Source organism: Hemibagrus wyckioides, linkage group LG27, assembly GCF_019097595.1.
Source record: "Hemibagrus wyckioides isolate EC202008001 linkage group LG27, SWU_Hwy_1.0, whole genome shotgun sequence".
In the NCBI taxonomy this organism is placed as follows: domain Eukaryota; kingdom Metazoa; phylum Chordata; class Actinopteri; order Siluriformes; family Bagridae; genus Hemibagrus; species Hemibagrus wyckioides.
In genome coordinates, this window is record NC_080736.1 from 8,673,682 (window position 1) to 8,701,416 (window position 27,735).

The 27,735-nt window shown below is 37.8% G+C and overlaps 1 protein-coding gene and 1 long non-coding RNA gene across 7 annotated transcripts in view; one reads left to right on the forward strand and one right to left on the reverse strand.

Moving 5' to 3' along the window:
* Positions 1–6,504, reverse strand: part of tshz3b (teashirt zinc finger homeobox 3b) — a 41,415-nt gene extending 34,911 nt beyond the window's left edge. Inside the window, exons 1-3 of one of the 2 annotated variants that reach the window (XM_058382292.1) lie at positions 6,137–6,504; positions 5,241–5,672; positions 3,350–3,393 (exon numbers count right to left, since the gene is read on the reverse strand). Coding sequence is in view for 1 of the 2 variants with exons in the window: in XM_058382291.1 (XP_058238274.1) it covers positions 5,241–5,280 (40 nt within the window). In the remaining variant the exon portion in view is untranslated. The remainder of the gene's footprint in view (positions 1–3,349; positions 3,394–5,240; positions 5,673–6,136) is intronic. The other variant, XM_058382291.1, reaches the window with a different exon arrangement.
* A 33-nt stretch (positions 6,505–6,537) lies between these two features.
* Positions 6,538–25,391, forward strand: LOC131347859 (uncharacterized). Of its 5 annotated transcripts, XR_009203838.1 has the most exons (5): positions 6,538–6,789; positions 6,945–7,034; positions 13,232–13,424; positions 23,630–25,146; positions 25,257–25,391. It is a non-coding gene; the product is annotated as an uncharacterized LOC131347859 (long non-coding RNA). The 5 variants fall into 5 exon arrangements; XR_009203840.1 differs by lacking the exon at positions 23,630–25,146 and having other exon boundaries at positions 6,564–6,789; positions 25,257–25,350; XR_009203836.1 differs by lacking the exon at positions 25,257–25,391 and having other exon boundaries at positions 6,564–6,789; positions 23,630–25,250.
* The last annotated feature ends 2,344 nt before the right edge of the window (positions 25,392–27,735 follow it).

Sequence of the window (27,735 nt, forward strand, 5' to 3'; positions counted from 1 at the left end):
GAGGGTAGGATGCAGCCTTGTGAGCCAATTTAAGAAATAACTGCTGATGCATCAGCTATTGACTGTTTCAGTGCTCGTGATAACGCTCAAGGCGAAACTGTGAGGAAAATGACAGCATCAACCGCCTGCAATAAACTGCAGCCCGTGAGACCAAGGCAGTCCTAATTGACAGCTGTCAAGCTAATGGGAGCCATGACGGAAGGTTCTGGAAAAAAAAAATCTGTTTATCAACCATCAGCCCTGGTGTGGATCCACGGGGAGGAGAACTTACCGTGCTCTCTGCCTTTTCTCTCTCTCTATCTCTATCTCTGTCTCTCTCGCTCTCTCTCCCTCCCTCTGGCTGGCTGCTATTCAGAGCTTGCATCCCCTTCCCTGATTTCTTTCTTTTCTCCATTCTTTTTTGTTCATTCTCTCTCCTCTGCTTTAACCCCTGTGATTGTCGGCCGGTGTTTGCGGTGTAAAAAGCAGAGGACGGCCATAACTAATCATAGTGTCAGTTGGCTGCCTGGGAGCGCAGGGTTTGGGCTGGAGCAATGTGAGGTCCTATAATCCACACTTACACACACTTACACACACACACACACACACACACACACACACAGACACCCAGCCAGGGCCAACTGTCCACCGGCAAGAACAAGGCAGTGAACAGAGGAGTTGGGCCAATTTCACAGCATAAAACCACAACGCAGCCTTTTTCCGTATAAAATTCACACACAACACTCCACATGTAACCCAAATTCTAGAAAATAGAACAACTCCTGTTGAATGATTGCTTCACCAAATCCGAAAATCTACCTCCATACCTCTAATCATCTTTCTCACCATTTTCTGTCCTATTGATCACTATGTATTATTGGTCATTATATTTTAAAATAAATAAATAAATAAAAAATAAATAAAGCCCACATGGAGACCGCCTCCCCTCCTGAGAAATCGTTTTCATCGTGCCAAATATATAAAAAATATACAAAATTAACAAAGCAAAGCTTTAAAAAAAAAAGAAAGAATTCCTTTATAATTTCACGGACTAATTCGAGGTAATTTGGAGACTAGTGTTTACGCCATCGTTTTCTTTTTCCTTAATAATGCATATGATTATCAGGAATCAGCGCTAGCTCTTAATAAGGATAATTAGCATAATTAAGAGAGCATGTTTCATTATACTTTGAGTAATTAACTTAAAATGAAAAAAAAAAAAAAACCATAATACATAAAGTAAAGGCGCTGCTTTATGATGAGTAGGAGTAGGAGAGTTCAGGTGTTCTGACAAAAAAGAAAAAAGAAAATTCTGAACAATTTCTACCTTATAATAAATTGTCCAAATAATAATACACATAGCCAGGAGATATATAAATCATTTATAGATCTCTCTCTCTGCTACTAATGTCTTTATGACATTATAAACGTGTCATACGTGCTTTATGGCATATATTACACCATGTACGATGTACGTCCTTATATGTGTGTGTGTGTGTGTGTAGTGAAAAAAAAAGATCAATACTATATATGCAATATCCATTAGTGTGTGTGTGTGAGGACTTTCGTGCCAAACTTATGTTACTCCATATAATCGTGCACAAGTAAGCCGAGGGGTTTCCTCTCTTCTCAGAACTCATACTGAGTTTGATTAATCCTCCTTTCTCGTCGGCAATCAATCAAGCAGCCTCTAAAATCACAGAAATCAGCTCCTTTCGCTCTCTTCAATCCATCTCTGTTGCGTTCGCCACTGCATCCATCACACATCCGGATATTTTTATGAATCATAGTTATCTGCATTGAACACAACACTCAAGCTGCACTTTTCCTGACGCCCGTGCGCTAAACCAACTTCGGATATCTTATAAAAGGTGGCATAATGACCAACGTCAACACACTCCGTCATCATATATCACTCTGTCTCGGCGCAGGTGTGTGTGTAAAGACCTGTTCGCCATGTACTTCCCCCTACTTTTCGAGCGCACCTAATGCAAACTGAGACAGACAAGGGCGAGCGAGAGAAAGGTCTGATGTTCTCCCAGGCTCCCCAAAACAATTGATATGTTTGGTCTGGCGAAGCTTTGAAGCCTGTGAACAAAAAAACACGGTGTACACGCTATTGTCTGCTCCTGAATGGAGGAGGGCATTGTGGGAGGAGGAGGGAAAAAAAATCACTCTGGCTAGACAGAGAGCACAGTGTGTGAGAGTGTGTTAGGAAAAAAAACACAGGGCCCGAGATTAAAAGGAAAGGAGAGAATGTCATAGGACACCGTGCTACAAATATAGGATATAAAAGTAGGTACAACGCCACGACACCTTTCCTGGTGTAAACAAGACTTGGGTTTTGTTTTGGTGCTGTGTAGATATTTTTCAAACCGATTGCTCTCGTTGTTCTTGTTCTGACCATTCAGAGCAGCCTATTCCACCCAGCCAACGTGATTACGCAGGTACTTGGGCCCATTTGTCACCTGCAGCAGCAAATTGAGTTAGTGCATGGACTAAAGGCATGGAGGACTGTGTAATATCAACTTGATTACATCAAACTAGCTGCAAACCTAATTGGGCTGGATGACAGTGTGCGGAGCTTGTCATCTCCAATCATTAGGCCTGTCAGGAATCCATCAGCTTTACAGCTAATTAGGTGAACACTAATGAAGCTGGCAAAACAACTTTTCTTTTTCTACGGCTGAGCAGGTCTTCGCGACTTAAAAGAGGGAACGAGGGAGGGTGAGCGCGAGAGAACGAGAGAAACGAAGAGGAAAAAAAAAAACGAGCGAGGGGCGAAACGTTCTCATGCAAAGCTCAAGGTTGCAGGGGAATGGATTTCCCAAAGTTCCTAATCAAGGCCCATCATCTGCCATCTTTCCTTTGCTCTTTCCATCACGGCGGTGCAATCAATTTGTCATCACTCTTTGTATGCCACGGCACAGTCGTCAACCTTATAACTTGCAGCTGTGAGGGCTGCTGGGAGGCAGAGATGGAGGGAGAGTGAGAAAGAGAGAAAGAGGAGGGGCTTGAGGTGTGTGTGTTGTGGAGGGGGGGTGTAGAGTTAAAAAAAAATCACAGGAAGCTGCCTTGTCTGGAGAAAAAAAAAATGCTCAGACTGCTCTCATATTTGTCTTCATCCGCTCATCAAAGGCATAAATGCCTGAATCTTTTTTCCCCCTCTCACCCCTGTGAAATGAGAAGCCTTTCAGTCATCCTTCATTCTCCTCCTCCCTCCTTCTACCTCTTCAGCATGTCCATTAGGCAAAAGCATTTTGATAGAGTAAAACTCAGGCCTAACGTATGAGGGGGTTTGTGGGTGTGTGTGTGCGTGTGTGTGTGTGTAGGGGTGGAGGTGGGGGGGGGATAAAATGAGAGCACTCACTCTGCCAACTTCTGATTGACCATTAGAGCCATTGATGAATGTGCCTGTCAAAGAGGGAGACAATTAAATCAAATATGAAACAAAGTTGCTTTGACGGGTCCGACTGATGGAGCAAACCATTCTTCCGTCTCTGGATTAGGCTATTACTAACATTTTTCATACCAGCAGAGTGCGTGTATGCGTGAGTGTGCACGTGTACGGAAGCGTTAATACGGTTTTATATGCCCTTGCAGATTGTAGTCATTTACAGTATGTTAGCATGGTCGTGTATTGATTGTTGGTGCCTTGCCATGTGTCGCTGTGTTGAAACGATCGTGTAAAGTTCTATTTATTTAAAAGGCTACGATTGCCATGTTCTGCCTTAAGCCATTAGAGAGCTCACTGTGGAGCGGGTCCGTAAAACGTCCTGGTTTGCTCAAACACAAACCTTCACTACAGAACATTTTTTTTAGACACAGCCCAAAAACAATTTCTGCATCTTTGTTATTAGTTACTTTCTAGAACTTTTGAGACCACAAACACCAAGCAACAAAATCCTGTAAATGCTCAGAAAACAAAAATAGTATTTAAACGTAGTATTATTCCTCGTCTCTGGGGTGCTACCGACATCTGCTCAACTTTTAAGGAAATATATGAACGAATATTTTGTATGGTATAAATCACTGTCTTTCATCTTCAAGGTAAAAGACAATTTTGTATCATTGTTTATGTTTGTTTCTTTTTCCCTAACCTTGCATGCTACAAAATAGCTCCTTACCTATGTATCTTGCGTGAAAACACACCTGTTTGGGCCACAGGAATGCAGTTTGTGGAGTTAGGAAAAGAAAGTAAAGCCTTGTGGCCTGATCATGGTACACAGTTGGAGAGGGAGCAACTTCGAGACGCTTTAATGGGTTTTGTTCGGTGCGGACGTGACGTCACGGGGATTGGCGTTGCCATGGAGAGCGAGTTATTGATGTTTATCGGGAATGAATAGATCAAAGGCGAGGCACGTGACGGCCAATCAATCAACCGTCAAATCAAAACATGGCGATTGTCCATTAAAACCTGGATCTTACTCGGCTACAAGATCGCGTCTCAAGGAAGTGTGCAAAAAATAAAAATAAATAAAATAATAAACAAACAAAGGCTAAAGGCGTTTTGAGAGCAAATATTTGTAGCCAGGGGGAAAAAGGAGGCAGAAAAACAGCTACTTAGAGCATCAAAAGGAGTCCTGACAGTCAGCTGACACCCCGAAGCTTGTTTTATCCTCAACGCTTCTTTATAGATCTCTAATTCACGGTGTCGATATGAAAAAAATAAATAAATAAATAAAAGAGGATGGAGGGAGTGGAAAAGAAGAGAAGCTTACTGGAAAGCTAACTGGAAAGCAGCCCCCCTTCCTGTTCAAAGTAGCTGTTTCCCTATTAGGCTGGAAATATGAGAAAATCACAGAGCTCTGGAATAAATCACCAGTCTGGTCTATTTTGAAATGTCCGACAAGTTTCGGGGGAGAAAGATTATAATAAGGAAAATTTAAAAAAAAATCTTTCTCATAGGCTTTAATTAATTTACCTGGATCTGTGGCAGGATTTAAATAGTCTACACTGCGCGCTGCCTGGGATAACATATATACTCTTAAATAACTTTAATAATAATAATAATAATAATAATAATATTAATAATAATAATAATAATAATAATAATTTGAAAAATGTCACCATTTCAAAACACCGATGAAAAGGAAAACAAAAGAAAAGGGAAAAAAAAACTTTTTCTTCCTCTGTAGTCGTCCTCAGTGTGCGCGCGTAACGCACAGCCCACGCGTTTGTCGCACACACTCGGAGCTTAAAGTGAGATAAACGCAGCGCTCTGTACCGAAACACAGGGATAAATGAAGGAAAGACTGTACCTGCCGAGCGCCGGGGCGCCTGCTGTTTCCTCCTCGGCATGGTGGAGTGTTGGGTTGTGGTCTGTGTGTGTGTGAGAGAGAAAGAGAGAGTGTGTGTTTGTCGAAGGGTCTTTCTGCAGAGTTTGAGTCCGGAGCTGCTCGGCTCTTCTCGCTCCGAGCTGCGCTTCCCTTCACGCGGCTCCCGCGGCGCCTTTCACCCTTTCACCAGGCTGGCATGAGGCTTTTCAAAGCCCAAAAATGTTAAGACGAAGAAACGACGAAGAAAAGGTGTAGATGTGAAGCTGAAGAAGCTGAAAAGGCGATCGCGATTTCCTTCTTTCGCCCTCGCTTTCTGTCTCTAGCAGTGCGGTGTGAGAGGGAAGAAGGGAAAAAACCGCTTTCAGGCTCGCTGCGATTCTCACTCACTCCGCGCTGGCAGCCGCAACAGGCGAGCTTAAGGGAGAAAAAAACACGAAAATGATCGCGTCACTCAAAAGTCCTGCAAAAGCAAGGGGGGGCAAACATCAAGCACTGTCACATTAACTCCTTCCACCTCGGATGGTTTAGCTATAGCGCCTGTCAGGAGGCTACAGGCATATGTCTGTCTTCCTCTCTCTGTCTCTCTCTCTCTCTCTCTCTCTCTCTGTCTCTACTGCAGTCACACAATGCACAATAGCAATGAAGTACCGATACACAAGCACTGATTGGACCAGTTTACAACCACTGACATTTACATATGCATATCATAAAAGAAAAGAAAACAAACAAATAAACAACAACAACAAAAAAAACAATGGAGTGAATTTGAACAGAGCAAAACATGCTGCACGAGCGTAAAATCCCCATGCCACTGCGATCGCACGAGAACAGTTCCGTCCGATTTATCAACAAACGTGTTAAACGTGAAACGTACTTACTCGCTCGCTTGATCAACTGCGTTATCCATAAGGAATCCGATCCTGGGGTTCAAAGTAAAAGCGCTTAGGGTTAGGGTCAGTGTCTCAGTGCACCACCGTTGCCATTCCGCCAAAAAAAAAATCCCAAAGACTCCAAGACTCCCCGCGCCTTTAAACGTCCATCTTTATTTCTTTATACAAGCAAAACGTAGTTTTTTTTTTAAACACAGACAAAACGGTGATGAAGGAAGAGACGGACGGACTTGTCTCCCTCCCGCGCCGATGCCTGCTTGCTTAATTTTGTCCGAGCGCCTCCAAAATCCGCGGTGAGCGGGCAGGGATCGATGAGATCGGCGTTTGATTGGATGTCTCTGGCTGTAATCAGGAGGAGGGGGGGAACGGACCCGCGCCGGGGCTGCGCGCGCACTGAGCACCAAGCTGCTGCCAAAAACACTTTCTTGGCCACTAATCGCACTTTTTTCCTGCTTCTTTGTGTAGCAGGTATTTAAAAACAGCAACAAGCCGAATCAGTCGCGACTTTTTCCCCTTAACGCTCCGAGACTCCTATTTTTCCCTCTAATGTTTGATCAAAACAGCTTTTTGATGATTTTTTTTTTCTTTGCGCAGACTGGAAAGGAGCTTTGATTTTATTATTATTGTTTTTTTTTATAACGGTAAGATAAAAATCTGATCAAGATATGCATCTGTATAAAGGTTGAGCATGAAGGCTAGACAGATGTGTTTTGGCAGAATATGATTTTCTGCAAGAGAAAAGTTAAGAGTATCGGTGTCAGCTCTTCTAGTAGTGGATAAGTTTGTCCGTTTTCAGATTATCTTTCAGATCAGAGATTCGATCCTCAGTGGAAGAACACAGTGTTATGGAGGGACATACACGCAAAATGTTTCTAACGTGCATACGGTGAGTTGTCAAATTTCTGTTTCTCCTTCTTTCTACGCACATGTGCCTGCGCCCGCGCCTTCGCCCGTGTTTTCTTTCCCCGTCTCCCTTCGATCAGGACAATACATTTGGAATAAAATGGGGGGAAGAAAGAATAATTGAGGCCTTGGAAAAGAAGCCACAGAAAAATCTGGCAGCGTTAGATGAGACTGAGAAGTGTCCGCTCCGTCCGCGCTGGAGAGCCGAGTGCGAAAGAGCGGCTTGTCGCTGATTCGGGACGCTCGTGCCCGAACGAGGCTGCGCGCGTGCCCTTCGATTAGATCCGCCCAAGCATCTGTCTGTCTAAAGCGATTGGCGCGTCCGTCAGTGTCACACACACACGTCTGTGAGCTGCTTCTTCTTCATCTTCTTCTCTTTTTTTCCTCCTTCATAAAGGCGCTCTTACACAAGCCGCTTCTCAAACCGCATCCTAACAATCAAAATAGTCATCAAAAGGTGTCGCTTTATCCTGTCACACTGTTTAGCACAGTAGTTCGGACCTTACAGGTTGCCTGGGCAACCGGGTCGGCGGTCTATTTTGACACACTGTTTAGTGCAATAGGAGTCTGGGTGTGCGGTTTGAGATGAAGCCAAAGTGTCTGCGCACGTAGTCGCTTAGAGTATTACTTCCAACTGTCACTGGATTATTAGGAAGAGATCTATCCAGGAAGAGTTTATATGACAGAGGATTGTTTTGTTTAATCACAATCTGCAATTTAAAACAGGATGTAGGATTATTTAGGCTAATATATATATATATATATATATAGTCATGAGAGATTATAGAGCAGAACATGGACGCAGATGAACTTTGCAAAGAGTATTTTGTGTTCTTGCAAAAGTTACATCAACACTAAGAGTCAAGTGAGGTTTGTTTTGTATAATTTAGCAGTGCAAACTGTTTCTTTTCCTGCCTGTGGTCGTGATTTTAGTGCTGATAACAAACAGCTTGAACTAACAGCTGAAGCCTTTGCTCCACTCCAACTCCAAGTTGATGCATTTTACTTCTAGCATACACATGTAAAAATAGAAAGAAAGAAAAAATGAAAAAGAAAGAAAGAAAGGAAGAAAGAAAGTATATATATACCGGTGTGTGCGTTCGTGTGTGTGTGTGTGTGCGCGCGCGCGCTGTGTAGGCGGTCCTCACTTATCGTCTTTCTTTACTCCTTTTATTCCTTTTTCACTGAAGTGAATTTCAACTTCATAACACTGTCCACTGAATCACAGATCAGAGAGTGTGTGTGTGTGTGCGCGCGTGTTTGTCTGTGTGTTTTCTGTCTTTAGTAAAGATCATTTGTTAATGTCGCCGCCGTGTTTGGATGTCGAGGCTCCTCTAGCTTATAATCAAGTTAATATCAAGAGAGAGAGAGAGAGAGAGAGAGAGAGAGAGAGATGCTAACCCACTGCTGATCTGAGGCCCGGTGTGTTTATTTATTTTTTTAAACCACCCGTATACAATATTCCTATCTGTAACACTCCTGAGTTACAGTGAAATATTACACTAGTGCATTAATACATACCTCTGCACACTACTAGTTATTTCTAAGCTGATATTATCCAGAACTGAAGGAACAGCCTTGAATAAAAAATAGATAGATCAATCTACTTTTTTATATATAAAAGTCGTGGCAGAACTAAAGGGCATCGTTGACCTTCTGGCCTAGTGAAGGGCTTTTCCAGATTTGTATATAAAATAAGGAATATAGGTTGTGTGTAGTAGAAGTAGAAGATGTAATAGTACTGTGTGTGTATGTGCGTGTGTGTGTGTGTGTGTTTGTGTGTGTGTGTGCGCGCGCGCGCGCCCGCGAAATGAAAGCGATATTATATGAGCACCGTTTGCTCTCTTCTTAAGCCTTAGACAATGTAAGCATTTTAATAGTGTAATTTCTACTGAATATTGAATAATGTATGTGTCACATCTAAAACAGATGCTTTAAAATATCAACGTTTCAAATATTTTAAGACATGGCTGTAACAACAACAAACCACGACTCAACAGCCTTCTTTTTATTCTTTATTTTATTACACACAGACAGACCCAGTGTATGATTCATATATCCATGTGTAAATAATAATAATAATAAGGGCCTTAAATGTGACTTTACTGAACAAATTGTACTTTCAGTACTTCAATAGTCACAACACATTTTGTTGCTTGTTGAATAACTAAAGCATCCGAGTTATTGAAGTGTGTTAAGTGTGTAATTCAATTCAGGAACAATAATTTGTTAGGAAAAATCCATCACTTGTTCATATGTTCATTTTAACATTTTGTGTCCCATGACAATATGACAATTAAATAATGAAAATAAATAATGAAGTTGTTACTTTGCTGTTTATTTATTTACTTGTTTTTTTTTTTCTTTTTAATATGTTTTAAGCACAGGTTTGGGGTAATAAATCTGCCATGTGTAGACTAAAACTGTTCAAATGAATAGTCTGCTAAACCCCAGCTGAACTGAACTGAATTTTGGTTATTATACGGTTACATGTCATAACGCACGCAATTCATTAAGCAGCTATAGGCCTACTGTCACCGTTTTTGTTGTTATAATGTGTAGTGACAGAATTCTGTTGCTATTTCAGTACAAATAACTAAATGTGAACGTGGTGGAAAAGTTTCCTGTAGGTGATAAATCATCGGAGTATAATTTTAGTCGAGGGCAAATGAACATGAGGATTGTGTGGAGCTGGAAATAAACAGTGGAGGAAAGAAAAGCGAGCAGTGGATTAACTCTCCATACACTAACCCGGTATTTTATCTGACCAGAAACGCACGGACAGCTCGAGGAGCAATCTGAACCCCGGTATTAAGTTATTTAAGGGTGTTTTGCCATAGTTTAGAAATTCACTAAAGCCACACTGTGCTGTTTGAAACACTCTTGGATATGTAGTGACTTTAATCCAATAAAGGGGGCATTTATTTATTTATTGAACTTTTTTTTGCATCGTACACTGCGTAAAGTAAAATAAAAGGAACCCACATATGTTACAAGTTATTGTGTGATTTGTCGGCTCATTTCGATAAACTTCTCAAAAACATACTACAGGACTGCAACAAACAATTTCATCGCTATTAAACCAGCTTTTTTGAGCAAAAATGGAGTTGAAAATGTTTTTTTTTTACTTAATTAATATTTTTTTAAAAAGACTTACTTTATGTTTTTTTTTTTTCCCGTGATGAATTTGATTATATATTGCCCAAAGGGAAACATTCTTTTTTTTTCTTTTTCTTTTTCTTTTTTTGTCTTAAAAAGCATACTTTGCGATAAAATAGCGTAATTACGCAATAAAATCACTCGATGAATAATAAAAAAAAATATAAATAAATATTTGCTTCTATTACTATGAAAGATCGTGGAACGGTTGCGTTATTAATATATATATATAAGGAAATAAGAAGACAAGAAGTTGATCGCAGATCATTTCAAGTCCATAAAGCCTTTATGCATGTTTAATTAATTTACTCATAGCGGTTAAGTTTGATTAACGGGGCAAGAATGCAAAGAGAAAAAGGAGCCATATTGTAACTTGCTCTGTATTTTTGCGTTTTGTTAGATCAATTCAGCCTTTTCAATATAAATTCAGAGGTGAGGTGAGGTGTGTGTGTGTGTGTGTGTGTGTGAGTGAGAGAGAGAGAGAGAGAGAGAGTAAAAAATAAATACTTTAGCAAGTGAAAATTATTATTATTATTATTATTATTATTATTATTATTATTATTATTATTATTATTATTGTAAGTTGTAGAAAATAAGATAAAACATCCTGAATAGGTATATTTAAACACTTCTGTGTAACGTACACGTTAGGTTTAGGCCTGAGATAAGCGACATAAGCAATGCAGCTCTAAATACCCACAAGATGACGTCATGTGCCAACAGCGTACTATTAATACTTATACAATATACGTACTTATTAATACTTTGTTGTTGTTTTTCCCACAGTGATCCCATCCAGAGCCATGCACACACTCATCCCCACAAAGCAAAGTTTTGAATGTTGATATCAGAATTAGGCTAAGATCAATTCATTTCTATTATACAGTAGGCTGTAAATGCAGTAATGCTCTTTAACAAGCCATTAATACTTTAATTCTTTATCGTGATTAATTAATATCACCAAGGTTTCATCTGTGAGCATTTCAGCACACCAACTCGGTGTCCATATGCTGTTCACAGGTCTAGCGTGAACACGTGTGAAGTGTGAAGAAAAGCAGGAGAGGTGCTTGTTAACTCCGAGTATTACACGTTTACAGTAGGCCTGGTATTTTATAGTTGATATAATGGATGCTCCTGCTGGTGGAGAACACGTGTGTGTGTGTGTGTGTGTTATTGCATATGTTAAATGAAAGCAAATACTTGTTCTATTCGGGTCTGTACTCAGTGACGAAATTACATTTGTGAGGAATTGTGGGAAACGTGCGCAGGGACGTTGACTGGGAAAAGACTTTATGCAAATGACCAGAGGTCGGCTGATTAGCCTTGACCAATCAAGAAAAGTTGAGTTACTGTTGTTACTACTGTGTGAATATCTACTATATATATATATGTACTTTCTGTGAAAATTAAATGAAATAAAATAATCATAAGCATTGTAATAACATTCAAATAAAATGCATGGTTTACTAAGTGCAGGTTGTTTTTGGCCAAATATACACCATACATACAACATATGCATGTTTTATTTATTTATTTATTTATTTATTTTAAGTATTAGTTGATGGCTAACTTACAGCATTTCTACACTGAGACTTTAGTGTTTTTTTGGCTGCACGCGTAAGCACCGTTATATCAGTCACATATTCCATACTCTCTGACCGCATGCGCACGGACCGCCGAAGTAATAAAAGCTGCTTGAGTACACCAGTGTAGTGAAAACATAAATGTTAATAACAGTCTCTACACGAACTACACGGCTGTCTACCGAGTGGCAGGTTTCCGCGCCGTGCACGCCGAGAATCAGCCGGGCTTAAGTGCGTCGCGCGCAGCGGGAACCAAACGCGGCGCGCGAAACCCTGTTCCGTATGAAGAGCCGGAAGAAACTGCGGTATATGTTCTTGCACAAGCCATAAAACGGGGAATAAAAACGCAGAAAAAGACTGTGGGAAAAAAAGAACGAAGGTAGAACATGAAAACCTCGAGGAGATTGCACGGGAACGGAGAGGAGAAGAGGCGCGCTCGCGCTCCGTACGTGTGCACGGCACAGTTAATCCTAGTGGCGTGTGTAAGGAGGCCGAGCGGCGGGGTGCACACAGGAGAGGAGGGGAAACACTGACTCACTGACTCATCTGCTTCCAGCAAATACTTCCTTTTACACACATCCCAAATGTCTCTGTTGCATTTTTACATGCACATTTACATTGAAGCATAATATACTACTACTACTACTACTACTACTACTACTACTAATAATAATAATAATAATTATTATAATAATAATAACAAAAACAATAAGAACAAGAACAACAATTAATAATAATAACAACAACAACAACAACAATAATAATAATAATAATAATAATAATAATAATTAATTATTATTATTATTATTATTATTATTATTATTATTATTATTATTATTAAGGAAAATAAGTATACATATTATGCATGCATCATTTACTAATTTAAAGTCACGTTATCCTTGTTTTTAAGAATATCATTTGGGATTTTTGGGACAGAAGGTAAGTGTAGACATTCTAAGTCATTTTTCTGTTCTTTAATAAACCACCATGTTAAACAATTTATTCGATATTGTCAACAAAACAACATGGTGACTTTAATAACCACTGTATTGTATTAGACCAACTCAGATATTAGGTTTATAAGAGTGAGGCAGTACAATGGAACAGGCATAATTTATTTGACAAACTCCTGTGCCTCATGCCTTTACTGAAGCACACACACTCATTAAAAACATAAATATTTTTTTTGAATACAGAATTGTTAAGTGTGGTTTAATGTGAAACATACAGGGTCTGAGATCGAACTTTTCTTTGGCCTATCTTTAGTGATGTGTGTCTCTCACTTTACCATATGCTCATTAGACCTTCGCTCTCTCTCTGTCTCTCTCTCTCTCTCTCTCTCTCTCTCTCTCTCTCTCTCTCTCTCTCTTTGGGTGTGCTACCTTGCAGGGTTGTGAGGGCAAGTGCTGACCAGCCCTCTTTCTCTGTCTGTTACTAGGTCACGGAAGGCCCACCCTCGCCCCCTCCTGCCGCTGCCTGCACCTCCTGATCCCCCATCACCAGGGAGAGGGTAATTTAAGCTCCATGCGATGCACCCTATTCATCACTGTCCCTCTGACCCGCTTCAAAATTAAAGTCTGATCTGCAAAGTTAAAGCGAAATGAGATAGAAATTGGCAGAGGTCAAGAAGGGTAAGACCCCTCAAAACACAAGGTGCTGTTTTGGCTGTTTGTGATTTATGTTTTTCAGTATAAGAAATTAATACATTAACCCAATAAAATCAGCCCAAGCTCATGCCTGTAGCTCTGTGTCACTGCTGGCTGGAGAGTGGAGAGTATACATCAGTTAGGGCAGTTATTAAGAGGGAATGAGTGACTGGAAGTCACCTGTATTATTTTTGGAGCACTTGTTTCCTGAGGGTGGAGAATTCTAGCTTCGGTTATTTTGATTATCGATAATGAAAGCAGATGATGTAAAACTGTGGTGTGTTTCCTAGAAAAGATGAATCTTACATCTTAAGTGTTTCCTGAAAGCTTTTGTTACGTATTACTTGGTATTTCACAGACTCCACCTAGACTAGCAAAAAGTTATTGAGAGTAAACAATCAGTTTTACAGTCCAGAGGAAAGGGGTCAGGAATGAAAACAATAAGAACAGTCTATATAGATATATGCATCATAAACAATTTACAACTTTTATTATTATTATTATTATTATTATTATTATTATTTAGGATGATAAGGCAGGTAAATTCTTTTGTAAATCTCATGGTATGTTGTCCACAAAAAAAATAAATAAATAAAATTAATTTTTGAAAATAAAATAAATAATATTAATATTAAAAGCAGTTCTAAAAGTCACCTTTAGAAGCACAATATGTAAGATATTTAATGGTTTTTAATCTTTAATCTTAAATATTTTATTACACAATTTATTTTCACACTGTTAGACTTTGTATATTTGGATATTCTTGCTCTTTTATATAAAAAAAGAACTTTATAATAATGTTTAAAAATATGGAAAAGTAAAAAAAAAAAAATAACATATAGAGCAACAAGCTTCTTTTATATCTCAGTTGTGTTTTTATTGTAGCCTGATGTTGGTCAGGAAATGTAATATTCTGCTCTTCCATTTCTCTCCTCATCCTCCTCGACTTCCACAAGTTTTAGGCAGCTGTTTCCCTTTTCTGGTATTCTTCTAAATCCCATTTATAATCCCATCCAATATGCATATTGCTCCTTTCCCCCTGCTTTGAGGCTTGAGATAAAATTGTTCCTCGGCTATGGTCTGTGAGTGAGAAAAAGGTGGTAGCAAATAGACATGTACTAGAAATCCGCTTTCACTCTGTAGCCAAGTCCCCATTCTTTACTCTCTGGAAAACTGCAGTTGGTCCAAATAAAAGTCTCAGGAGTACTCCCTGACCACTTATCCACAGTGTCTATAAAAAGTCTTTGGTGGTCACACCTACAGAGACACAATGAAATTTCTTTCTGGAAGCTGTTGGGGTCTTTTGCTTATTGCAAACTATTCCAAATTCTGGATGAAAATTTTATGAAGCTGTACACAAGGCACAGTAGTACTGTAAGTCAGCATGGTTAAGGTTTTGTGTTTTTATCTGTTACCCAAACAAAAAGGGTCATTTTTTCCCTTTTGATGCCCATAAGCAGGCTATCAGGGTCTGGCCTCATGACTGGCACTGAGAGACAACAGCCACCCTGAAAATAACCCTGATTACTTCCCCAGCTCTGACGTCTAATTTCTTAGAAATATATTACCACTTACAAATGGAGAATTAATTAATTATGTGGAACCCGGGGTGGATATACATTTCACAGATTAAAGCAGTGTAATATTTTTGTTGATATACGACTATTAAGCTGCACATGCAAGTGGGTTTATATTTGATCACGCTATGGCATTAGGCCAGCTTAGTGCATCAACCATCTTTATTCTCACATTTGAAAGACCAACATCAATGGGTAAAGTTGTAACATGGTGACTGGACTAATAATAAGAGTTAAGTGCTTTCTTTTGGTGAAGAGTGAATTGAAAAGCAGATCTCTAAAAACTACAAAACCAAGCACAAAGCAACAACTGTTAGAGGAACAACAACAACAGTGTGAATGGTAGTTAATAAGAACCCAGTTTAGGCAAAAAGACCAGCAAGTGGTTTGTTTATTTATTTATTTATTTATTTATTTAGTGGGTAAGTGCCAAAATTAACGGCATTAGTCTTCGTCTTTTTTTTTTTTTTTTTAAAGCACTCAAGATTAAAATTACTAACAGGTCGAGTTACTTTTTAATTTACAAACAATTTACACGCTACATTCATTTAGAAGGGTTTTAAAAAAAAAAAAAACGCTTGTTAATTAAAGACCATTCTTAAGCTGAAGTTAATATTCTGTAATTAACGTTATGAATCTTTTCTGAAACAGTACCACTTCTTTGCAGCCATTTTTTTTTTTTTTTAAAAAAAAGCTAAAATGCCCATAGAATAGAGATAGTGGTTATTACAAGAAGGAGGGTTGAAATGACAGAATCATTACCAAAATAATTCGCTTTATTTGACCTGTAAAAAAGTGAGCAAGAAAAACAGAAAGACTTCCACTTTAATGGGTCGGTGTAAGTCTGCCTGATTGGGCCAAATGACGTAAAGCAGCAAGGCTGAGTCAGATGTGCCTGATTGAAGGAGCATGTGTGTGTGTGTGTGTGTGTGTGTGTGTGTGTGCAGTAATAAAAAGTGAGACAGCTAGGTGGAAATACTGTACTCTGTACTCAGACTGAATGTTTATTAATGTAAACTGAAAGCACGGAGTTAGCATTTATGCACTGAAGGCAAATGCTCACATATGGTAGGAAGTTAAAAAAAACAACCAAACATAGGCATGTGTGTGCTTGTGCATGTGAGTTTGTGCATCTGTATGTGCAGCTCCTGATCTGCAGTGCTGTATGGTAAACAGGAACGCTTTCCTTGGAAGGAGGAATTTCCCCCAGCAGTCCCCTAGATCAGTAATAGTGGCGGTAATGAGCTGCAGCTGTCACAGTGCTTTCCGCTCCTCGTCCCTGATTCATGTTCCTGCTGCACACCATCTACAACTGGAACAAATGTTTACCCCAATGAGAAACAGACAAACACTGCCCAGCGCACAGATCCTAACACACTAACTAATGGCCGCAGCCCTGTTTTAGCTCTTTTAATAATGCAAGCTAGCTATGAGTCGCAGACACCCAGGGGAAATAGTGGTGACCATTAACTGTGAGATTTTCTAGGTGTACAATATATAAAATATAATCATCTCACCAACAAAGAGAAACATATATTACAACAGGAAGGGATGGAATACAAATAGATGGAAATGGATAGAGTGGAAGAGAGAAGAATAAAATAGAATAGAAGAAACTGATCAAGCAGGAGAGTTAGTATGAAGTAGGATAGGATACATGCAGAATATCATAGAACATAAGATATATAAGAATAGAATAGAATAGAATAGAATAGAATAGAATAGAATAGAATAGAATAGAATAGAATAGAATGTTGCAGCTTGTTAGGAAGCTGGAATTTGTGGAACATTTAGAATAGAATAGAATAGAATAGAATAGAATAGAATAGAATAGAATAGAATACCAACTTTTATTGAACCATATACAAGTACAGTGCCATGAAATTCATTGTATATCGCAGCTGGATTAAAAGATTCGAGTAGAACAGAAATATATGATTTATTGTCATGAATACAAGTACAGTGCAGTAAGGTCTCATGATAGAATACCCTTTTTGAGAATAGAATAGAATAGAATAGAATAGAATAGAATAGAATAGAATAGAATCTGATTAGAATGAACATGAAATAGAAATGGGACAGAGAAAGGTATATTGTCGCATATTGCATCTTGTTAGGTAGCTGGAATTTAGACTAGAATAGAATAGAATAGAATAGAATAGAATAGAATAGAATAGAATAGAAACTTTTTTGTACCACATACAAATACAGTGCTATGAAATGATGAAATCCATTGCATATTTCCGCTGGTTTGAAAGATAGAAATAGTAGGTAGACTAGAGTAGAATAGAGATGAATAAAAATCTGATTTAAATGAACATGAAATAGAAATGGGACACAGAAGGGTGCATTGTCACATATTGCAGCTTGTTTGGAAGCTGGACTTTGCGGAACATTTAGAATAGAATAGAATAGAATAGAATAGAATAGAATAGAATAGAATAGAATAGAATACCAACTTTTATTGAACCATATACAAGTACAGTGCCATTAAATTCACTGTATATCACAGCTGGTTTAAAAGATATAGTTGGTAGAATAGAGTAGAACAAAAATATATGATTTATTGTCATACCCTATTGAGAATAGAATAGAATAGAATCTGTTTAAAATGAAAATGAAATAGAAATGTGAAAGAGAAAGGTGTATTGTTGCATATTGCAGCTTGTTAGGAAGCTGGAATTTGTGGAACATTTAGAATAGATTGGAATAGAATGGAATAGAATAGAAATACAGGAATTATTGTCATATATACACGTACAGTGCCGTTAAATTCCATTACCAATATCATACTGAGAATAGAATAGAATAGAATAGAATAGAATAGAATAGAATAGAATAGAATAGAATAGAATAGAATGGCAGTTTTTTTGGCAGGTTTACAAACACAACAAAACAATTCTGTTCTATTCTATTTTATTCCTGCATGGCCAGGAATAGAATAGAATAGAATAGAATAGAATAGAATAGAATAGAATAGAATAGAATAGAATAGAATATATGACTAATAATTCTGCAAAATGACATTTTTTTAAGCAGAGATGTTGTGACATAAAAATTGCTGAATCCTGTGCTTGCTTCGTTTTTTTTCATATATATTTTCACCTTTTTTTTTAAAACTGTACTTCTCTTTTATGTTCCTGACAGTGTGTGTGTGTGTGTGTGTGTGTGTGTGTATTTATGTGTCTGTGCTTGTGTTCCTACTCTACGTGGCAGTAGATCTGTGAGTCAAAAACGACACCACAGTGTGCCATGAAATCCTGGCAGTGGCATTAATCACACTTTTTTAATTAGCACGGACCGGCTTTATTAATTAGGTGTGATACGGCACTGATATGGCCTCTCTCTGTCAGCCCTCCTTCCTCATCATGCATACACACAGGCTCAGAGGAAAATAATGCTTACACACACACACACACCGTTTAGTCATCAGACCTCCTTTCTTACAAACAGATGTCTTAGCCTCTTATAGGGAGACAGAATGAAAAAGTGAGAGAAAAGGTAGAAATGCTCGGTTAGAGATGTATGCATGAATGCTAATATTTAAGAAAAGAGATCATCATGCTCACAATGAACATGATATTAATTCAAACAGGAAAACCTTTTTGAAGAACCTAGGAAGTGTTTGATATGCCCAGGTTTATTCAGAAGTGCTTTCTCAGAACTGCTCAAAACTGAAAGCTTGTCCATCAAAAAGTGAAGCTGGACGTAAACAACACATAGTAATAGGTGAAGAGAATGATGTAATGTCTGTTCAAGCAAAATGGCACCACATTCTGCTCTTCTTGTCTGAGGAATATGGTATAGAATCATGTCCTCAGTGGTAGGTAACATATCTTAAAAATGTTGTTTGATGACTTAAAAGTTAGGCTACTCTATTACATGAACTACCTTTTAAGATTAAAGCTTAAATGTTTTCAGAAATCGTCTCCTAATTACAATTATACCACAGTGCTGCTGAATCCTCAATTCTGATTGGCCAGGAGGTGTTGATTTATTTTCCATAACAGAGTATCCAGTGTTAAAGGTTTTCCAACACGTGAGTCTTCAGGACAGGCAGCTTTACCTTTTTGTGGGTTTTTGGTAACATGACAAGCTATGTGTTTTTACATCGACCAATCCCTCCAGGATTTGACAGAACGTTTCTGAAAACTACTTGACTTGGTGAAATTGCAAACACAGCATTTTTCTTCTAAATTAAAATTTCAGACACATATGTAATTACTGGCTATAATAGCTGTACTCGTGTTTGACGTACTTTAATCAAATGCACATTGCTATGACATCACACAAAATATCTTGACCCAAATCTGCAGAAAATCTACAGTAATTTTGAAATATTGCAAGCTCTTCTAAATATTGTAAAGTTTGCTTTATTTATTTATTTATTTATTTATTTATTTATTTATTTATTTATTTTTATATCCTGTTAGGAACTTGTCAAGAGAGAGAAAAATAGACAGACCACTGAATGATATATCAAGTGATTTCAAGTTATCATTCTCCTTAAGGCTTACATCTTTAGAATGTTCAAGAATATTAATATTAATTAGTTAAAAGCATGGCACGCTGTTCATTAATACATAAAAAGTGAAATAATTGACAAATCACTGCGGTATAAAAGGAACACAACACTTCAGGCCGTGCTGTTATAGGAAAATAATCACGTCCGGTGTGTTAACACACCTATTAGCATTGATTATTTTCCAATAAGATAAAATACACCATATTTTATTACTTATATAATAATTAAAAGCAGGTTTATGAGAAATAAGGATGTAATATTGCTACTGATGTCGAAAAGTCTTGGAAATTCTGGATCACATTTTTGTATCTTATCATATTTTCTGACGTATTTAAAGCAGCGAAATCATGGGATGTTTCAAAACAGACAAAACATGAACATGAGACACAACATTTCTTATATTTCTCATAACATGGCAGAAATCTGCTCCGTTCAATTACTCTGAGGATCTCAGTATGAGATAAGTGTTAGGTTTCAGCCAGTAGAGAGGTCTGATCTTGAAAAATAAATAAAAAAATAAAATTGGAACCTTTTACTACCAATTAATTTATTAACAATTAACCAAAAAAAAAACGACCCTTTTGTTGCTGTGAGAAAAAAATGTTGCTGTGATGATGCTGATAAAAGTTTTATTTTTCTTATAAGCTACTTGTACAACCCTGGTACTAGGAAACAGAGTTAATCTGATAGCTTCATTAGTCATAAATCTTCAGGTCATCTCAGAAAGTATTTCTTTGCCACTGCTGCCTCTGGCTTGTGCATTTAGGATGTGCTCGATTTCTCTAAAGCTTCTTTTATGATAATGTCTACTGTTAAAAGTGCTGTATATCTACAATTAAATGCCTTCAGGTCCCACCCAGTATTAATGCCAGTATCTTTGTATAGGTAATATTTTGTTAGGGTGGCTTTTCCAGACTCTCCCTTCAGAAGAGCTTTTTCTGAAGACACAAACCAGAACTGACACTGATTACAATAAGTAAGGCGCTTTTGCAGGAGGAGGGAGTGCTGATGAGGAAAATTGCCTGGTCAAAGATAAAAAACAGTGTTAAGAAACCAAAGCGTGTACTGAGGGCGTACCGAGCAAGTGAACTTCACGTACAGCTTGTGTGTACTACACTCAACTCCTCGAGTTAGAAAAGAGAGCCAGCTCATAGGATTAGCCTCTCTCTGTCTTTCTTTCTCTCTCTCTCTCTCTCTCTCTCTCTCAAAGCCACTTGACTGGGCTGGTGTTTATCTTTCGCTGACATCCTCGGCCTCCACTATTCCCTCTCCAGTCGGAGCAGCAGCGCACACACTACTCACGCTACACACACTACACACTTCAAGAGACGGCCGTAATAAGAGACAGAGACACAGACACAGAGAGACAGTAACTAGAGGCAGTGGTCACAGGCTGTGAAATGGAAAGAAAGAGAAAGAAAGAGCTACAGAAAAGTTCTCTCAGCCGTCTACCTTAAAACGAGGCTGTATGACAGTGGTCATGTGTTTGCAGTTAACCACCGTCCAGCCTGTCTCACGCCTGAGATATTGAGCAGGGAAAGTTCGCTCAAGCACGTTGTACAAATGAGCGTCATGGCCGAGTTAAAATGACAGACTCGAATCTAATGACTGATAAATCAGGAACTCCCACACACACACACACAAACCAGAATGTGTAATCACATGGTGCTCCATGGCTAGCACATGTTCTGCATTTATGGGTTTGCACTGAAAGGGTAAACATGCTCCCTGTATCCTAGCATTCGTCTTTACAGGCCAGTGATTAGCATCTCTGCAGCTAAAAAGAGATGCTAGCAGAGGTGACACTGGAGCAGTAGTGGCTCTATGCTTCCTGCCAGACTTCATCAACACTGTTATACATCTTACCTCATGCCACACTAAAGGCCAAAGGAAAAACATATATCAGACAATGAAGCTTATAGCACCTTTTTAAACCTGCTACATGTGCATTACATTTATTACATTTATTACAAATGTGTATAAATCCACGTTTAACTCTTAGCTACAATTTGATCACTTTGGAAAACATATATATGGTAAAAGTATTGTACTGTAGATTTCTCCATTATGATTATTGAGAAGATTAACACTGATTAACATTCTGTAACAGCAACATGTGATTTATTTCTATAGTAACAAAGTACACAAGGATTTGCATGTGATATTTTTGGAAGGAGTTCCCAGTTTGAGGAATTTCTATATTTCTATTTTTTTTGTCTTATTAACTATTTGCAGAAGTTATAGCATAAGTGACAAATAATTTTTTAAAATGCAAATATTGTGAAGTTTGGTTTATTTATTTATTTATTTATTTATTTATTTTGAGAAATCCTAGTGAGAAAAATAGATATCGAGTGATAGAAGTGATATCACTCTCTTGTGATAACTTCCTGGAGGAACTTAGACAGACGACTATTGAGGGATACATCAAGTAATATCAAGTTATCACTCTTCTTAAGACTTGCGTCTTTAGAATGTTCAAGAATATTAATATTAATTAGTTACACAAACATGGCATGTTGCTCATTAATACATAAAAAGTGTAATAATTGGCAAATCACTGTGGTACATAAGGAATAAAACACTTCAGGCCGTGCTGTTATAGGAAAATAATCACATCCAGAGTGTTAACACACCTATTGGCATTGATTATTTTCCAATAAGATAAAATACACCATATTGCATTACTTATATAATAATTAAAAGCAGATTTATGAGAAATACAGATATAATATTGCTACTGATGTCGATAAGTCTTAGAAATTCTGGATCATATTTTTGTGTCTTATCGTATTTTCTGAAGTATTTAAAGAAGAATAATCATGGGATGTTTAAAAATAGACAAAACATGAACATTAGACACAACATTTCTTATATTTCTCATAACATGGCAGAAATCTGCTCCGTTCAATTACTCTGAGGATGTCAGCATGAGATAAGTGTCAGGTTTCAGCCGGTAGGGAGGTCTGATCTAAAAAAAATAAAAAATAAAAAAAAATAAAATAAAATAAATAAATAAATAAATAATATCGGAACCATTTTACTACCAGTTCATTTATTACAAATTAACAATGAACAAAATAAAAACTGAGGAAATAATGTTGCATATAATATTTTGAATTTTTCGAAGGGGTCTCCAGTTTCAGGAATTTCTATTCTTTTTTCTATTCTGTTCTTTTTTGTCTTGTTAATTATTTCTAGAAGTTATAACATGAGTGATAACAGGAACTTCCTACATGTAAAATGTAACACTAAATGGATAAAAAAAAAAGTATGGTGTCATTTTTAAATGTATTTAAAATGTTTGCCATGGTGACAAGGAAAACCTATTTTCGTTAATAGCTATAATCCTCTTTGTTTTCTTCTTTAGTTAGCTTTAGTTAGCACTTCATAAATTAAAAGGCAGACACAAAAGCATGAACCATCAAAGCTTCCCGTCAGTGGAGAATTACAATGTGATAAATAGGCAATGGTTTTACTACACTCATTTGGAGGTAACAGATATAACTTGTTTTGTAGCCTGTGTGCTTGCACTGAGGTTTAAGACATGGTCACAGAAGCTGATGTTTGGTTAGGGCATGCTAATAGCTCTTTTGCTATTTATGTCGATTTACGAGTTGCCATGTGGGTTCTCTTTCCAGTCACAGATATCAGTATGGAGGCACATCCTGTTAACTAGTTATATTAACACATAATGAAACTCATAATATTGCACAATAGTGTTGCGCTAGGCGATTTTAGCCTATTGCTTATTGTCACAGTGAACCGGTTTCTCATTGTCGATGCAGTTTCATCCTCATCTACGGCACTTTTTGAAAGCATTAACCCCCTCACACTGTGTGTATCCATGCACAGATCTAAAGGAGTGTTCCCTTTAGAATTAGGAAGTGCTTAGGAGTGCATGAGCTGATAAGCTGACCTCAACGTGTTCTCTCGCCTCCTCTTCTCCAGTCTGGCTTTGAGAGGATTTACACAGAGCTCTTCCTTTAGTGTTAGCAGGAGGACCAACAAGACATCAAGACTTTGAGATAACCTAAACTCTCAAAGCTAAATCCACTCACCTTTTTTTTTTTTTTTTCTGAGAGCAGTGGCAGAAGGCTGGCAGGACAGAAGGAATAGAAGGACTCACTCTTTGAAAGCGGAAGCATCGGGGTCAGAGGTCACATGCTCAAACGCAGAGGGTCAGAGACCCAGCTGCAAAACAGAACAAAGATCTCATGCTGAGAGAAAGAGAGACACAAAGTGAGATGGAGAGAGGGAGTGTGAGGGTGTGTGTAAGTGCAGAACATAATACGTATTTTAACAACTCCCCTAAGAGAAAGACAAATGCGGCATGTATTAGCGACACAACAATTATTTTTTGTTAAAATATCCCGCTCATTGCAAATGCTTGCACCAGTGACGGTCGTAGGAAGTGGAGCAGTTATTTACAGTATATATTATGTATACAGGCTTTGTAATAATGAATAATTAATATGTGAATGCTTTGTATATTGTTATTAAATACATGTTTTCTTGCCTAAATCTTCTAGCATTGTGTGGTTTATGGGGGTAGCTTTATGTAATTTTATCGGAAAGAAAAAAAAAAAGCTTCAGATAAACAAACAAGAAAACAAGAAAACAAAAAAATAAATAAATGGAATTTAAAAAAATAAAAAAATAAATAAACAAGCAAAAAAAGAGAAAAGAAATAAAAAAGAAAAAAAGAAATACACACAAATAAATAAATAAATAAATAAATAAATAAATAAATAAATAAATAAATAAAACACTTGGCCTTTTGCTCATGTTCATACTAACACATTTCAGCTGCGCTTTAAATTTCTATCAGGTCACTTTTCGAAACTGAAAGCTTACAAATATCAAAAAAAGTCTTTTATCAACGGACTGCAAAGAGTAGATCTCCTTCTTTTCATGTTTGCTGTGAATCTGATGTCTTTGCTTTTCAAAACTCACCCAATGTCCAATGAATATTTTTTTTTCCTTTCTTTGACATTTTATCCCTAATTGAATACTTTGGCAGAGAGATGCATTAAAAGGCTGAAAAGCATTTTAAGATGCTGCCTGGTCACCTCTCTTTCAGCGGATACTCCTTTTTCTCAGGGCTTAAATGGATAATGACCTCCTAACCACACATACACACACACACACACTCATCCATGCACATTTTTTTGTATCTAGTCATTTATACAACAACGATGAAGGACAACTAGCTTAATTAACCAACCCTTGAACGATTTCTAATAGCCTAATGCGTAATTATGATTCACCAGTATTCAGCCGGTGAGCAAAAATAAAGGCAGACGATGCTCTGCCAATCATTACTTCAGCTCAGATGGTAATCTTTGCACAGCCGGTGCCATGGAAACCAATATTAAGTGGACACTATAATCATATGATTAATTCAGCTTTGCGACCTCTTTGTCTCTATTTTTAAAACAGGTGAGAAAGTAGCACCTCTCAGCCTCTGCAGACCAACACGACTCTACTGGCCTTCAACATCACGACTCGCACACTCCCTTAATGTTGATCAGAGAGAAAGCAGTGTGGGGCTTTTCTTAGAAAACACATAAAGACAACAGGAGAAAGACTTTAAATCTATATTGTGCGTTAAAAGGGATTTTATGAGCCATAAATCAAATGTTTTATCTTATCTTTTTTTTCTATGAAGCTTAATTCTAAATCCTACTTCATGGAATATCTTTGTTTTCTCAGTTCCTGAATGAAGATTAAATGATCAATGATGTATGAGCGATCTTGGATAAAAGGTCAGCATCCACAATATCAAATACACACTCTGGGACTCCTACACGTATATATATATATATATATATATATATATATATATATATATATATATATATATATATATATATATATATATATATATATATACGTTCACACTCTTTGGACATTTTCTGACCTGTTAGTCCATTTGGAGTCAAATTAGTCAATTTGGTTCATTTTCTATTCATTAGTTTCAATTTATGTGGTGCAGGAAAGAAAAGGGGTGTGTTGCAAGGGGGGAAACTTAGTTCACAACTGCTTTTTGTTTTATATGGGGCTAAATATTTATTAAATATGTATTCATTCATTCTTCTTAGTAACCACTTTATCCTGGTCAGAAATTTTATTGGACACAGAGTCCATTGACTGGAACACTTGCTGTTAGGTATTAATACTCTTTGCATTGGATGCCAGACTAGACTAGACTAGCCAGTGCACCTTCCTAAATGTTTTTGGAAGGACTGAAACTAAAGAACTAAGAGGAAGGCCACGTGGATACAGGAGAACATGAAATTCACTCAAACAGACAGTAATTCAAACTCAGGATCGAAATCATGGACGCTGGAGCCGTAAGGTGGCAACACAACCCTCTTGGGCCACCCAATAAATAATTAAATAAAGATGTGATATATTTGATAGCTAGCTGCTTAGTTTGGCTTGTTAACAAAGGGAAATAAGTTTATTTTATGTTTTTAAACAAACCAGCAGCAGAAAATTAGCTTAATAATTGTCGAGAAAAGCAATTGTGGGGGATTTATGAAGGCTAGAGGGATGTATAGCAACTCTTGTGTATGTATAATGTGCATAAGGCAGCTCACTATAACATAATCCTTCACGTATTTAAATCTCCCCATTAAAAATGTAAAATGATTGCGCATACCTTTCTAAGCACATCCTTTACCCTGATACGGAAGGGTATTTCTACCCTTACAATCACACTCTCATGTACTATACATCAGTTCTTATGCTATTTCTTTTACACTTTTACACTCTTGCGTTTGTAGACGTCTTTGTTTATACAGCTGAGTCAGGTGACAGTTCTAAAAGCAGACATAAACAGTACAGTGAGTTCTTTAGCTACACAAATATTAGACACAACATAGACAACAGGTCACGTACACAACAGCAGTTGTCTGTCTGAGTCTGTATGACACAGCACATTCCTGTTGTTGCACAGTCCCACTCATCTCCCATCTCTGGGTCTTTCTTCTTCCTTTTTTCTTTCACACACACACACACACCCACACCCATCATGATCACCATCTCATCATCATGACGTGCACATATCCACCATCAGAGGGCTGCCTAGCCTGAAGTGGGCTTTGACAGCACCGGGTAGGCAGAACACAGGAAGCACATTTAGGTATCAGCTCTTGTCGTCTACACCTTTTCACATCCTATCACGGTTACATCCCTCTATCGGCTCTCTCGCTCTTCAGCAGAGATGAAAGTGTGGCCTGCTCCACTTTGCTAGAGCTAAATGACACGTCACAATACGAACACGTGCAGACGAGCAAATGAAATATTTACAGAAGGAACAAAAAGTAGAGAGAGAGAGAGAGAGAGAGAGAGAAAGAAAGAGAGAAAGGGGGTGGCACACAAGGAAATGAAGAGTAAGAAAGGGATTCAAATGCAGGAATGAAGAGGGCTGAGTAAATAATTGTAAGCGTGGTTGAGAATGCAGGAGATCAGGAAAAGAACAGGATGTGGGTGGCACATCGAATGCATTTCCATCCACACCAGCTCCTGCTTTAAAATCCAAGCGTCGCTGTATTTATGACTGTAAAATATCATCCTGCAGGATTAACACATGCTTACAGCTTTGTGGTGCTACAAAAAGCACAATATATAACGTTTATTACTCGTCTGTAGAGAAACCTGACATTAACACCCTACTGTCAAAGTTTAATAGTTTTCTCCAGAAAATTGGTGTCACTGGTTGCATGTGTTCATCTGGATTTAAGGGTTAGGAAAAGTTGAAACATAAACCTGTGTGTGTGGATGTGAGTTGGGGTATTAGACTCTGTGCTTTGCCCCCACTCACAAATCCTAATTATTTTCTTAGTCAGCCGGGTGTGCAGAGTTGGCCAGCAAGTTGTGCAAATGCTTATTTAAGCTGTGTAACTTACATCCATATGGTTTTCATCATCATAAAGAACCGCTTGAGCAGCTTATGTTTTCACAGGGCCGAGGCTTTGGCCTGTCTGTCAAACACACAGCACTTCAGAGCTATACAAGCTTTCACAATTTTTTCCTTTCATTATTTATTTACATGTTTTGTATTCTGAAAAGTCATAATTAAAGCATATGAATCCGATTTCTTGTGTGCTGTCCTTTTTAAAATAAAGTATTACAAAATTGTAATGAAATGAACTTTTATAGAGTTGTTGTGGCACTGTTTGTTTAG